At 42.4% G+C, this 15,009-nt stretch overlaps 1 protein-coding gene across 2 annotated transcripts in view; it reads left to right on the forward strand.

Annotated features, from left to right (window-relative positions):
• Positions 1–15,009, forward strand: part of LOC139341288 (uncharacterized) — a 209,831-nt gene that overhangs the window by 36,058 nt on the left and 158,764 nt on the right. For both annotated transcript variants that reach the window (XR_011602998.1, XM_070977720.1), the window contains exon 2: positions 14,545–14,649. Coding sequence is in view for 1 of the 2 variants with exons in the window: in XM_070977720.1 (XP_070833821.1) it covers positions 14,545–14,649 (105 nt within the window). In the remaining variant the exon portion in view is untranslated. The remainder of the gene's footprint in view (positions 1–14,544; positions 14,650–15,009) is intronic.

Genomic DNA, 15,009 nt, shown 5'->3' on the forward strand with positions numbered 1-15,009 from the left:
TGCAGACATAATTAATATAGCTAGTTAGTCAGGACCCACCAAGGGGCTCACCTGAGAAACATCAAGAATCGCAAGGTGACAACTAGTTATATGTGTTTGGTACCAGCGCAGCGCAGCGCAACGCAGCGCAGCGCAGCACAACACAACACAACGCAGCACAACACAACACAACAAAGCACAGCACAGCACAGCACAGCACAGCACAGCACAGCACAACACAGCACAGCACAGCACAGCACAGCACAGCACAGCACAGCACAGCACAACACAGCACAGCACAGCACAGCACAGCACAGGACAGCACAGCACAACACAGCACAGCACAGCACAGCACAGCACAGCACAGCACAGCACAGCACAGCACAGCACAACACAACACAGCACAGCACAGCACTAACCCTAACCCCAAAAAGCAGCATATTCAGAGGATGTTAAGCATTTTTGCTTGAAAAATGACTCGAAACAATTTGTTGATTATCAGACTTGTAATTTTCTGTTAGCTGATTGCTTGAAGTCTAACTTCGATGCAAAAAGTTAAAGTTTGCCACTTTCCTTCAGACATTCATTCTTATTAGGGAGGAAACCTGTGAAGCAACATTGGATTTTAATGTAGAAAGTGTGAACACTGAATTTAATGTGAATAATGTAGTGAATATAAGTCAAAAGATGGCAAAATGGGACAAATGTGAATACTTTATTAAAATTACAGTATGCTTGTTTCTGAGTATTTCAACAGACATGTCATATGACTAATTTATCTACTTATCTGAGTTATTTTAGTGCAAGAAAACTTCAGTCCAACACTCGTCCGTCCATATTTTTCTCCCACTGAATAAAAAAGTGAAGGAGGAGGAGAAGTGGGAGGAAAAGCCTGCGTAATTAACCCACAAAGTACACTGTCGACTTCAAAAACCCTCTTTACCTCTTCCTGTATCTCTCTATTTTCCCTCCTCCCTCCCTGTCTCCCTCCATCTTCCTCTCTTGCTGTCTCTCTGAAGTCCGGTTGCCATATCGGACGGGCTAATTAAAGCAGCGCATAATGAGAGAGAGCAGAGGAGGAGGAGGAGGAGGAGGAGGAGGAGGAGGAAGAGCAAAGGGGAGGGTCAGAGGGAGAGAATGAGAAGAAAGGAGTCATGATTCGGCGATGTCACGTCGCTATCAAAGGAACTCGTTCTTCAGGCTCCAAACTCTTCAGTGATCTTCGTATTCTTTTGTATTAGCTTATTTGCAGTGAAATAATTGAAACTAACAGACTTCTCAAATGCACGCGTTTGGTTGCACTTTCAACGAGAGGCATTCTGATCAGGAGGAGCCGCTGACGCCCGTGGGGCCCTAATTAAGGCTGGTTTGAAAAGTTAAAGAAAATGTAACGTGCAGCCTAAGGACCTCCCTGGAGACGGAAAGCTGACGTTTCAAACACGAATCCAGTCATTTTAATGTAGCTGTGAGAGAAAGGCGCCTCTCGGGGTGACACCTGTGTGCCTTTTGCTCTGATATATTTGAGCTTCATTATTAAGTGGCAGGTGCAGCAGAAATGTGGTGGTAATTCCTGTCAGGGATCTACCTGGAGATGAGCTGCATGTTAATTGAAAGTGTTAAAGGAAGCCCTGCTGTCAAGAATCAGACTCTGCACAGCTGAGATGATCAGATGTGAACATGGGCCCCTGGACACAGACCATGGGCCCCTGGACACAGACCATGGGCCCCTGGACACAGACCATGGGCCCCTGGACCGTCCTGCACCAGAGCAGAACATTCAGGCAACAGAGACACGTCTGCGTCTCCTTTTCAGCTCTTTGTGGCTTTTTCATCTGAGGGTGTTTTGCATCTCTTTTTTTGTTTTTTTTTTAGCATTTGGATCTCTGTAAAGTTGTTCTGCATCTCTTTGCATCCCTTTTGCTTTTCTTTGTAGTTGTTTCACCTTTCTTTGTTCCCATTCTGCATCTCTTGCAGGCGTTTTGTGTCTGCTCACTAGTCAAGTGGACACAGGTCACCTTGTGTCCATTTGGACATCATCGCAGTGGTTTCGCATCTCTTTGTGGTGATGAAGCGTTTCTTTGTAGTCGTATTGCACCTGTGTGGTTGTTTTGTGTGTCTTCGTCGTGGCTTATTCCTTTGTTGCTGTTTTCCATTTCCTTTTCCCCTTTTTGCATCACTCTGTGGCCACCGGGATCCTTTAAGGTTGTCTTTCTTCTCTTTGCATCCCTTTTGCTTTTCCTCGTAGCTGCTTCACCTTTCTTTATTCCCGTTCTGCGAATCTTCAAAGTTGTTTTGCATCTCTTTGTGGTGGTTTAGCATCTCTCTCTCTCGTGGTTTTGGATCTCTTAATGGTTGTTTTGTGGCTTTTTCAGTGCCATCTTTGGTAGACCCTTTCAGTAATCCATCCATGGATGTGAACCAGAAAGAGGTCCTTTGCGGTCTCGGTGTAAGTGAAGGAAAAACTAGTCTTGGAGCGATTCTTGACTTGGCCTTGTCTCCGCTGCGCAGCTGATGATGAAATGACTTGAAAGATGAGAGACAGACAAAGAAAGACGGAGATATGGAGAGGCACAGGGAAGAGACAGAGGGAAAATAAGACAAAGACAGGGGACACAGAGGGAGAAGCAGAGACAATAGGGAGGATGTTATCCCTGCATCATTACTTCAACACCCATTCTCCCTCCACAGTCTCATCTTCTCTTTTTTATTATTCGCGTTCTCTCTCATCTTTTCTTTCTATTATTCATCCTCTCTCTTCCTGTCTCTATCATTAGTTTTTATCTCTCTGTCTCTCCTGCTTTCTGTTGTTCAGACACTCAGACAAATGAGCCATGAAATATTCTCCATCAAGACAGAGAGAGAGTTTCTGGGAGTGTGTATGTGTGTGTGTGGGTGGCAGGCTGTGCACATGCATGCATGTGTGTGTGTGTGCGCGCGCGCGCTCGTTTTGACTTTGGCTTTGAAGTCTGTCGAGTCTACTAGCCGCTCTGGAAGGTAGCCCACCTGTGTTCGATCTGACTTTTGTGATCCAAAAAATAATTTGGCAGGCACAGAATCAAGTTGGCTGCTAAAAATTGTGAATTCACTGGCTGCTGCACAGCTGACCAGCCAAGAAGAACGATGTTTCACACAGATCTCGGCCAGAAATCTCACAAGCAGATTCACCAAATTAAAGCACAACGCTGAAAAATGGCCACTACTGTCTGTGGCTTTCAGATGGTAAAGATGTAGTAAATGAGATGCACAACGTTTCTGTGGACTCTGAACGGCTCAACAGCTGCTTCACCAGGTGTGGAGGCCTCTGGTTTATATCACTGTGTGTTTTCTGTCTTCCTTTGGCTTCTTTGTGGCTGCACCAGTACTGACAGGCACTTACCAGATCAGCTCCATCTCCACTGTTTCCAAACTCCACGTTTGACATTCACACAGGCCTTACAGGCGTCTTCATTACCTCGAACATGATCTTGTCCTAAACCTTCACGTTCACTTCTCTACCAAATTTTTTAAGTTTTAAGATAGACCTTTTGACCTGCAAATCACCAAATTAACCATCCATTAGTGGATGTTACAGATTGAGCTGGAGACGTTCTAATGTTGCAGCAATTACCTGGTTCCTGACAGAAGTCAATCAAAGCTCTCAATGACGTAATGTCCCATCAAGACAATTCGGTTAGCTTGTTGTAATTAACCAGGCAAAGAAGGGACGAAACGCTGGACTGAACCAGATGACAGTAAACGTGGAAAACATTGCAGGAAAGCAGACTGAAAAGTTTGATTCATCAAGGAGAAAAAAACAGATCTAGCAAAGTGTTTAGCATGTTTAGCCGTTTGCACTCATTCAGACTTTTAAACTAAAAATTCAACATCCACATTGAATAAGCTGCTCTTTGGATTCTTTGTCAAAGGTTTGCCGGGACCATCACTTCAAATTGCAGCACACGCCTGTTCCACATGTTACTCATCCTTGCCCTCTTTGCACAACACATCTTTGTAAAATATGCATAAAATTCTTCATTATGAATATCAAGCCAGAGGCGCTGCCATACGTTTGATCTCTCCCGTCTTTGGGCTCCAGCCCACATTCACACAGCATCTTCCCTTGTGTTTGAGACCCTGCATGTGGGCGTGGGTCTGAAGAAGCTGTCATCCCTTTAATGTGCTGTAAAGTGACGAGCCAGCCCTCCTCGCAGACAGAGACACGGATCTGTGCTTGACCCTTGATATGACTTTTTTCATGAATTACTGTGTTCTGTTCTTCTGCTCATTTGATGCTGGACTTCAGCTGACTGTGACAAATGATGCTGGATCAAAACATCTCTTCAGCTGCCATGAAAATTGCAAGAATGGTATCATTTTCAGCTGCCATCTGTGCAAGTTTTGTACAAATGCAAATGCAAATCTTTGTTGTTATGTCATCGTGCTAATTATGTGGATGCCATGTCTGCGCTGGTAGCGATTGTAGTAAATAACCACATCAGCATCCTTCATAAACTCTCCTCCTCAAAGATCATTCACCGGTATGCTTTGCATGTCGGATCCAAGTTGCATTCACACACAGTTCTAACTTCGAAGCATTCACGCATTGCTTTAAAGACGGTTGCACATATTGCTGAATCCACAGTCAGACCAGATGCACAGAAATGAGAGATCAAAGTTTAACCACCCATAAATAAACTGTGCAGGTTACACTCAGTGGTCGAAGAGGGCAAATATTTGTTACAAATACTTTGTTACTTTACAAATTTAAATCAGCTCATAAATGATTATATATGCTTTTGGATTAAGATATGCAGCAGCACTGAAATGCTTTTATTTAAATACTAATACCTTTGTACTTTACTGCAGTAACTCACAGTGTGGTATTACTACTTCAGTCAAAGATCTACATATATTGGCTACAGTGTGTATCTCTTTCTAATTAGTTGAATCAGTTGTAGTAGAGTACTATTGGATTTTATTTACACTGAACTGCTGGCAGTGTGACTTTGCAGCTATTTTGGCACTAATTTGTTTGCACATTTTCTTCATCAGTTGGGAGATCTGGCAGCTATCTTAAATGTCCTATATTCTCTAGTTATTACTAGTTCTGTCAAAGATATCGCGTTATTAATGCGTTAACGTAAATCAATTTTAACGCTGTCATTTTTTTTTAGCGCGAGATTAACAGTCTTTGTGACCTAGTGCACTTGTAGATTTCTACAAGCTGTGGCCACTGCTAGTAACGTAAGAAAAACCACAGGATCCTTTTGTAAACCGGACACAAAACAATGGGAACGCCCCACGCACGTGTTTGGTTTCGCCTGCTCGCTAGCTGTAAAAGAGTAGGCTACCGATTTGTGTGGGTGTCGAAGTGGATGCGAACAAGATTCTGAATGCCGATCCACTTTTCCATGTTGATAAGAGCACTAAAATGATAATTCAAGGGACATTTAGAATAGATGAAAATGTGCGATTAATTTGCGATTAATCGCGAGTTAACTACGTCATTCATGAGATGAATCGTGATTAAATATTTTAATCGATTGACAGCACTAGTTATTGCAGCTATGAGGCTGATGTGAATGTTTTCCCTGCTGGCATCTGGTTTTCAGGGTCTATGAGATATGATGAAGGTATCAAACCTGCAGACTGAAGTACCTTCACTTGGCTGAATCACGAGCCTTTTCTCTTCAACTGCAGGAAGCAAACTGTGTTGCCTAGTTTCCCAATATGAAACACAGTAATTACTGCATTTGCAAAAATACACAGCAACCAAATAATGTCTCCTTCAATGTGAATAGAAGAAGGAAAGCAAATCCATTTCCCTACATTTGTCTCTGTCATATGGTTATGACTATGCAGATTGTGCCAGCTACATACAGCAAATAGTATATCATTACACTCGTGGCCATATACAGAAACCCATACTGCAGCCATTAGCATGCATTTGTTGATTTGCAGGACAAAAGACATCAATATATCTTAGATATTAGATTTGGATTAGATTTTGGATAAACTGTTAAAATTTATTACGTCATTTACGCCATTTATTACGTAGAGTATAATCATTGTTTCAACGACACACATTTTAATGTTTCACAGTGAACTACAGTTATTGAAATAATGTGGATTCATGCAAGCTGGACATCAAAAACTGACTTTTCAACCAAATTTGACACAGCTTCCCAACTGATGTCCCAACGTCCTATGAATCACCAAGTCAATGCTCACTGGGAAGTGTCAGCTTACAGAAACAGTTCACGAGATACAAGTCGGTTAATTGACGGCAATTAAAGTTCTCTTGCTTCTATCTGCATTGGTTATTTCTTTCAATTTGCCTTTGAGGACATTTTTCAGCCCCCTGCTGTCACACACGCTCCTTCAGTGCTGTGTCAGCAACAAAATTCAACAAGAGAAAACAGAGAAAGCATCACTGCAGCAGGTGGTTAGCTGGAGCAGAGATACATGCAGTCAGCTCAGGGCGGCCGGCGGCTCGGGCTGCTGCTGCCGGCCTGCAGCCTGAACCTCTGCCTCTTTGTTGCAGTCCCTCGGCACACAGCTCAGGCTCTACCAGCACGCTTTGGCTCTGACAACATTTTAGAAAACGTGAAGCGGTCCAGGAGGTCCCCTGCGTGTACAAACTGGAAAGTTGTTTTTGGTGAACTGAAATGCAGCAGCTCCAACAGCTGAGTGAGCAGGAGTGCGCTCCCCAGAGGCAAACACTTGAAAAGCAGCCAAACTCTCCAGCGAAGCTCTTCCACCATCAGCTGATGTGAGGCAGTGGATAGTAAGGTAGCAGTAGACTGGTAGTGTGGTGATAAACAGAATACTATTATCATGATAGACTGATGGCTAATGCATAAAATAAATCTACAAAGTGCATCTTTCCCTGCTTCTTCTGGCTTGATTTTTATTTTTTATTTTTGCTGGCCGTTCACATGCAATAATAACTATTCACCTTGTTCGCTATAAAGCCCTCACTGACAGCTATCACAAGAATCTCTCTATCACATGTTTTCAGCCATCGCTCGTGGGGAAATATTGCGTTTGGTACCTGTAATGAATCACGTAGGTGAAATAATGAACCTGAAATTCTTTTTCTCCTGCTCGCTCATTAAGGTAACTGTGGATGCAAACACCGCTCTGGCCAGATTTTTTTACATGTTTAGTCTTAAAGGAGAGGTTTCAAATATTAGTTTTAGACAACATGTTGGGGGCATGCACATCATCACTGCAGGAGATGGGGGCCATGTCCCAGCCCAATAGATGAAACATGGAAATTCAGACCCTCACTCAGTCTTTGTATTTGAAACAACATCAGGCTACTCCAAAAAGAGCGCGGTGGCAAAGCTTCAGGTCCGTCCTGCAGGTCCTGCAGCCATTAATGTTTTGAGCCTAATCCTGCATGTTTCTGGTCCTCAGCTCTGGTATTTTAATGTCACTGAGCAGAACTTATTGTGGGGGGTCACAGGAAGGGGCAGGATTTAGTGCCGCACATAACAAGACACACACAAAGCTATCAATATGCCTCTGTGTGTGATTAATGTGTGAACGTTCCAGTAATGTCGTTCAGGTGTCACTGGATGCAACTCATACTAATCAGGACTGAGTTTATTAAACACCTGCAGCTGAAACTTGAAGTCCGTCTTTAAAATGAAGTAGCTCTTATGGATGCATGCTGAGCTCCATCAAAGCTGCCAGGACATTTTGATTTTCAGTAGCTAAGACAAAGACAAACCCACTGAGTGCCCGCCAGTGCCTGACTGAACATTTCACCCAGTGTATTTTCTGATGAATCGTTCCCTCAAATGAGTGTTCTTTTCTGCCAAATGACAAACTGCATTCTGGTCCTTTAGATTCAGTATTTCAAATCTTCATAACACTAAAATGTGTTTACTTCATTTACCTCCTCGTTTCTTTCTTGAAGTAATGAGCGATATGAGCTGATGTCCTGCTGCCTTTTTAAACTAGCATCTGTCCCACAATGCATTTTCTTTTTTCCTCTCTCACTGATCAAGCAGATACTTTGGTCCAAAATGACTTAAGATAAGTGCATTCAAGCTGGATACACATAAGATCTAGAAGTAAAAAAAAACTGAAGTGCATCCTTTTACAAAAAAACAACAACCAAAAGCTTGTTTGGTGCTGAGTGTGGCCTTTCTGTGAAGCTGAATCATGAGATTTTCTTCCCATATTCTCTGAGATGGATTATGAGCAGTCTGCTTGCCTCGTTTTAACAAACACAGCATTGTTTCTATGATCGGTAACTTCAATCTCCAGTAATATTTATGCAAGTCTGTCTATTCTGCTGAGCGGAGGACAGGTCACTCTGCTCTTGACCTACATCCAGTTTTGACTAAATGAACAAGAGACAATGCATTTGCCCAACTAACAGACCTTGCAAGCGCAAATCAATTTAACTCACACAGAGAAAATTGAAGGAAGGAAACCTGTTCTTTGCCTTCAGACAGAAGATTTTAACATCTATTTTGGGCAGAAAGAGCTTCTGCAGATTTCAGGTTTCTGACGTAAACTACAAGACAGATGTTGGTTTCTCAGTTTGCTGGACTGCTATAATGTGGGAGTCTGGATGTCTTCACAACAAATTAATAAACTCTTATTTGCCTCTAGAAGACCAGAACAGCCCACTAATATAATATAATATAATATAATATAATATAATATAATATAATATAATATAATATAATATAATATAATATAATATAATATAATATAATAGTTCCTTTTATCAGAGGTGAGTGGTACATTTGGTAAAATGTTGGCAGTGATGGAAAGGTCAACTGCTCACTTTCCTTTGCCTTCAATTAGAAGAATGCACTTATTCTGATTGTATGCGGATGTAGGCCACAGAACACACACACACACACACACGAACACACACCCAGTGCACTGTACTGTATATATCTGTGTGTGCACACAAACACACAAACTCATTTCATTTCACTTCACTTCCCTTTTAATTTAAACTTTTATTGTCCCAGAAGGGATTTTTTTGTTTCCTGACAGGATTTATGATGAAGAACATACAATAATAAAGCCAATTAAACCATACAACAAAACACACAGACGAACTCCACAGCACGTAATATACAGACAAAAATAGACAATAGCTTCAGAGTCAATAGCTCCACATGGTCCCATAAAAAGTTGACTATCAGTGGAAAATATGCGCAGATAAAAAGCTGCATCGGTTTGTCTGCAAATTAAGCAATTAAAGTGCAGCTGGGATAAAGAAATCCAATATTCTCTGACTCTTGAATTCTGGCACTGTGAGATGTTACCCAGAGAGTTCACACCGTCCTCGGAGGGGCTGACCTGGGCAGTCAGAGGCAGCATCAGCGCTCCTCGCCCATATGCTTCCCAAAGGTTGAGTCAGTTTTTCCTGCTGCATGCTGGGAACCTTCCTGGCTCCTCCAACGAGCTCACGAGTCTGTTTTCACTGCTGAAGGCTGCGGACCGAGCTGCAGTTCAACAAGCTGCAAAATATGCAATGAAACAGTGATTGAAGACTAAATCTACTGCAGGAGCGAACGCTGCATTACCTTCCTTCCTTTGTACGTCTGATTTCTTCACACGTGCTTTGCCATCAGATATTTCCATTTTCTTGCCTTTTATCCCAGAAGGTTTCAGAAAAGGTCATGACCTTGTTCTTAGTTTTTGAAGCACCGCAGTGACGAAGCTGCGACATCACGGGGACACAAAGTGATCATCCTATCAGCCGTGTCTATTTTCTCTCTTTTGCAAAAGATTGAAAATGACCTAACTTGACCCCGAGACTTGATAAAAAACATCTATCTACATACTGGCTGTGGTTAGTCATTAGTGTTAAGAAAAGTACAAGCTTGGAGAAAGAACATAACCCTGAGGGAGACGGCGGAAAAGAGATCTGTCAGTAAGAAAGTCATTTACAGGAGCTGCTCGGCGAGTGTGCGAGGCTGGAAAAAAGCTTCACTTCACAAGTCTTCACACTTCAGTCCTATCAAGCCAGTTATAAGACATCGAAAATCAGATTAGTTACAGCCGACAGCTTTGTTTCAGCAGAAGTAATACACTTCAAGATATTGAGCTGAGCGAGACATGTGAAAATGTAGATTATTTAATGCTTTTATTCCCCCTTTTATCATATTTCTTCTTCAGTCTCAAGTAAGAATTGGAGACACAAAGTAAAACTGAGACACCCAGTTCTGCTAATTGGGCGTTAGCATCCAACTCTGCTGCTCTAAGCACATTTTAGCCTCTTTCAGATCCCTGTCTTGGTTTTCCAGCTGAACATGGGCAGCAGACAAACTCAGACAGGCTGAGTGTACGCTGCATCAAACAACATGCAGCCGAAGTAAACAAGTGCTGGTGAGACAGACATTTTCCTCACGAGCTGGTTGAGACTCAGCCGGAGGTAACAGCAGAGGGAATACTGGACAAAAGCACGACGTCACTGGGACTGAGTGATGAGAGTAATGTTATCATTTAATCAGGTTTTGGTTACTGGCTGCAGATGTGTTTTTGTAACCAGTAACGGTTTCAACATAAATCTTATTTTTACCAGCTTACCATCATTTCATTGTATTCTAAACAGGCTAAAAGGAATTTGCTCGGCCCAAATGTCATGTAAAGTCATGTAAATTGCTTGTTAAAGGCTTGAACTGAAGAACAGGTTTTTAGCTCTATTCTAAAAGTATTTAGCAGCTGGCTTCCTGACTTACAGTGCAGCATAGACATACGTCTACAGTACAAACAGCCGAGAAGAACGGGGCCACATCGTGTCTGAATACTTAGAAATGAATGCTTTCTAAAGCTGCGTGCTCTTGCAGAACTGTCACCGTTCTGCATCTGACAACATGTCACAGCTCATTGAACAACTGTCAACCTGTCCCAAATCCACAGTCCATGCAGATTCTTTACAGGTTGAAGCACATAGTGCAGTAAATGTTGTAGTTTTAGCAGTTGATTCAGTATTTCTCAACATTCAATACATTTTTTTCTGACATTTCTGGATTTGTTTCACCACCTCCCACAATTTATTCTATTTTCTTCCAGCTTTGAGCAGCTCATCCATTTCCTTTGTGCAGTGCAATACGGGCGAATATCGTACAGCAACAACACTCTAAAATCAACCAAGCTTGTTATGCATGGTGGAGTTCGACCCCTTATGTCAAATTAGGGCTGGAACTAACAAATATATATTGACATTTAATTCATCTGTCAGTTTTTTTAAGTATTTCATCTTCTAGTCTGTAAAATGTCAGAAGAATGCAAAAAATAATGATTGCAAGCTCCCAGCAATATCTTCAATTTGCTTGCTTGGTCCAACCAACAATCCAGAACCGAGATGTGTTCACTTTACAACAGTGTGAAAGTGGTAAAAGCAACACATGAGCAGCTGGAAGCAGCAAAGGATGGCAGATTTGCTCGATGAATTACCAAAATGCAGACCTGATTTGTCAAAACTGTTGTTGATTCGTTTTCTTTCAGTTTATTGCTGAATCAACTCACCACCAAAATCTATTTTAGCTGCCAGAATCAGGTTTTTTATCACAGTATCACACCTGGACTTTCAATAGTTAAGTTTAATAGTTTATTTGAGTTGCTGTTGTTTTCAGCAGGCTTTAATCTTGAGCTAAAAACTGAAATGTAAGACGTAGTCTGGCTTTTTCCGACCAGGCGCCTGCGGGTTTTGAAAAATTCACTCTCACTATGGGTCAGGCAATCTCCCTCGGCTTCGGTTCAAAAAAGCAAAGAGCTCTTCGCATGGCAACGAGGACAATGCGTCGTCTGTTTTGCTGCGATGCACCAAAAGCTGAGCTGAACTGTAATGTGTTTTAATTTGAGTTCACTGAGCAGCAATTTCCAAGCTATGCAGCAAGCCATGTTTAATGGGCATCAAAAGCCATCTTCAGCGGGCTAATGCAAGCCAACGACATCTTTAATGACATAATGCAAACCAATGCCGTCTTTGATTAAATAATGCAAATGTAATGTTTCGTTGTGTAATAGAATAATGTAACATAAATTCGTTACTTAATGGCATTACGGTAGCTGCAGTAATCACTGGTCTGAGGAGCTAATGTTTACTGAAGGCGATCCCTGCGGTAATGGTCGAGGATGGCGGCTGCTCTGCTACCATGAGGGATGAAACAAGGTTGTCTGTGTTTCCCTTCTGCTTTTGTCACTGTCTTTCTGTTTGTCTCCGTCTGTCCTCTGTCACATTTTCAGTCTGAAGTGCTGGGGGTCTGTCTCTCTGGGTCTGTCTCTCTGTCTCTGGTGTCCCTCCTCTGCCTCGCTCTGCCTCCTAATGGCTGCAGACTTCAGGAAGCTTCAGCGATTTCAAGAGACAAAAAAGTTGGAAATTTCCAACTTAGGCAAACTGTGACGCATGCGAGCACACACACACACACACACACACACACACACACACACACACACACACACACACACACACACACAGCACCCAGACCTCCACTGAAGGTCATGTCACAGATTGAATGTTCCCTACTTTTAAAGATAAATCAATCTTCCATTAATGGAGATGGTGTGTGTGTGTGTGTGTGTGTGTGTGTGTGTGTGTGTGTGTGTGTGTGTGTGTGTAGAAGCCTAAAAGTAAAATCCTGCATTACTACATCTGTGAATGTCTGTGTGGGGTTAAGATAAACTGCTGTATTAAAAGCTACGGATGGATGTGGCTTCAAAGAAATGTGTGTGTTTGTGTGTATGTTTCTGTGTGTGTGTGTGTGTGTGTGTGTGTGTGTTCACTCAGACACTCAGATGGCTGATCAATAGTTGTGATTGAAGGGCCCATTAGCGATCGGAAGCAATAGAGACAGCATCACTCCACATGACAAACTCTGTAAGAACACGAACACACACACACACACACACACACACACACACACACACACACACACACACACACACACACAGTATGACAGGTAACAAATTAAAAGCTTGAGTATGATGAATATACATTCCACATAAATATATTTTACTGTGACTGTAAGTCAACACTCCACCTACACACTGGGATGTTTTGCACACGTGCATGTGCGCGCGCACACACACACACACACACACACACACACACACACACACACACACACACACACACACACACACTTTGTTTTTATTTGGTTTTTACAGCCATCCCTGAGTCTGAATTCATGATTTTCATTTACACATGAGGAGAGGTTTAGAAAGTGTATTCATCTGCAAACGTTAGCATGCCCTGCTAATTAGCTTCCTACCTACAGCACAGTGTAGCACCAACGGTTACTCCAGAGGCAAGGAGCACATCACTAGCTAACTACTTTAGCTTATGTACATTAAAAAACAGGCCTGGTTCATGTCCAGCAGGTCCATCGGTTGTATTTCCCCACTGTGTGCAGGATTGTCCTCGTCCGCTAACGTTAGCAGCTCTGTCCTGTGTTTTTTGGGTCGCAGCCCCCAGCTAGCTAAAGTGCTTCTTTAGGACATTTTGAAACCGGTTTCAAATAAGGATGAATTGCATTTTTTTTGTTTGTTTGTTTTTGGAACTCGTTGGCTAACACAACCAATCAGTAACATCTGTGATGTTTTGGAACTATGAGCTCATAACTATTGAATGAAATGAAAAAAAACAGTAATAACACATGAGGACGTGTGCCAACACATGCTCATACCCAAACAATTGCATAGATTGATTGCCAGGGACTCCCTGAATGACAGTTATGACTGTTGGAGAGTACCAGCAACAGACACACTGGACCATCATGGAACTGGACCACCCTCGTACCAGAGTCACGTGGTTAACATTGTGAAACTGGTTCTCTTTGGTTTGGTTTAGCCACCAAAGCTGCTCGGTTAAGTGTTTCAAACTCCTGTTCCTGATCTGTCCAAGCACCCCGACCTCTCTCCTGTCTCTTTATACTACGTCATTTGATGCTTGGGAGTAAGAGCGGGCTGTCTGTAGGAGTCTGTCGAACCACCCTGCGTCTTCTGTATCTACGCAGAAATAATTCTTGTCCTTCACACAGCAATGAAACTCAATGTCCAAATAGAAGACTGACTGGAGATTAAAAACTTTTTGCTTTCTAAAAAGATGTTTTAGTGATTTTTCAGTTGCAGTCAGATTAAGCAGTCTGCACCTTAAATCCTGAGCTCAGTGTTTTCAGTTTCATAAAAAAAGATAAAAGAAAATGAAAGAAAACCGGATAAAGAAGTCGACTCGTCCGAGTGACCTTCCTGTCCTATCATCTCTTTGTTCTCTTTTTTTCCTTCAGCATGGAGATTCTGCTCAGCTTGAGTTTTCTTCCACTTTGTCTTCTGTTTGCTGAGTATTTTCTGAGTTGTGCTCCTCTTTTATTTCTATCAGTACAGCAGAAAACAAAACCTCTGGGCTGCATGAGGATATAAGATCTGGGTTAAACCATTACTTTAAACAGATGTGGGTAAAAACATAGAGCCATTCATCTTGTTAATGGCATAATGATTCTCAAGATCATCAGAAAGACAATCAATATAAGAAGTGAGATTTCCTTTACACTAACTTCCTTTCCCTCTCCTTCCTTTCCTTCCTGTCTCTCTCTCTCTGTGCAGGAGGAAGGAGACTCCAGTTTTTACTGCGAGCTGTGCGACAAGCAGTACGTGAGACACCAACAGTACGACAACCACATCAACTCCTACGACCACCACCACAAGCAGGTGAGCCACAGCACCTTAACGAGGCACCCAGAGGTCTGCTTTATCCCGACACACCACACCTCGAACACTCCTGATCGTCCCAGGGCCACAGCGAGCTCTCTGCTCTGCTTTCTGTTGCACAAACTGTGGTCCACACAGATCACACAAACTCATATCAGCTTTCGTGATTTCTGCGAACTCCAACAACTGGTTTCATGGCATGTGAACACTAACGAGCACAGCTGAGAGCTGCATTTTTTAAAATGTGTACTGGTGCACAGTGCTGGGACGTATTTATTAAGGAGGTGGTCACTCATGGTCAGTGAATAATGAGCAATGATATTTTCAGATGTGTAACTGACAAAACTTGAAAGAAGTGAA

Source organism: Chaetodon trifascialis, chromosome 13, assembly GCF_039877785.1.
Source record: "Chaetodon trifascialis isolate fChaTrf1 chromosome 13, fChaTrf1.hap1, whole genome shotgun sequence".
NCBI classification, from domain to species: Eukaryota; Metazoa; Chordata; class Actinopteri; order Chaetodontiformes; family Chaetodontidae; genus Chaetodon; species Chaetodon trifascialis.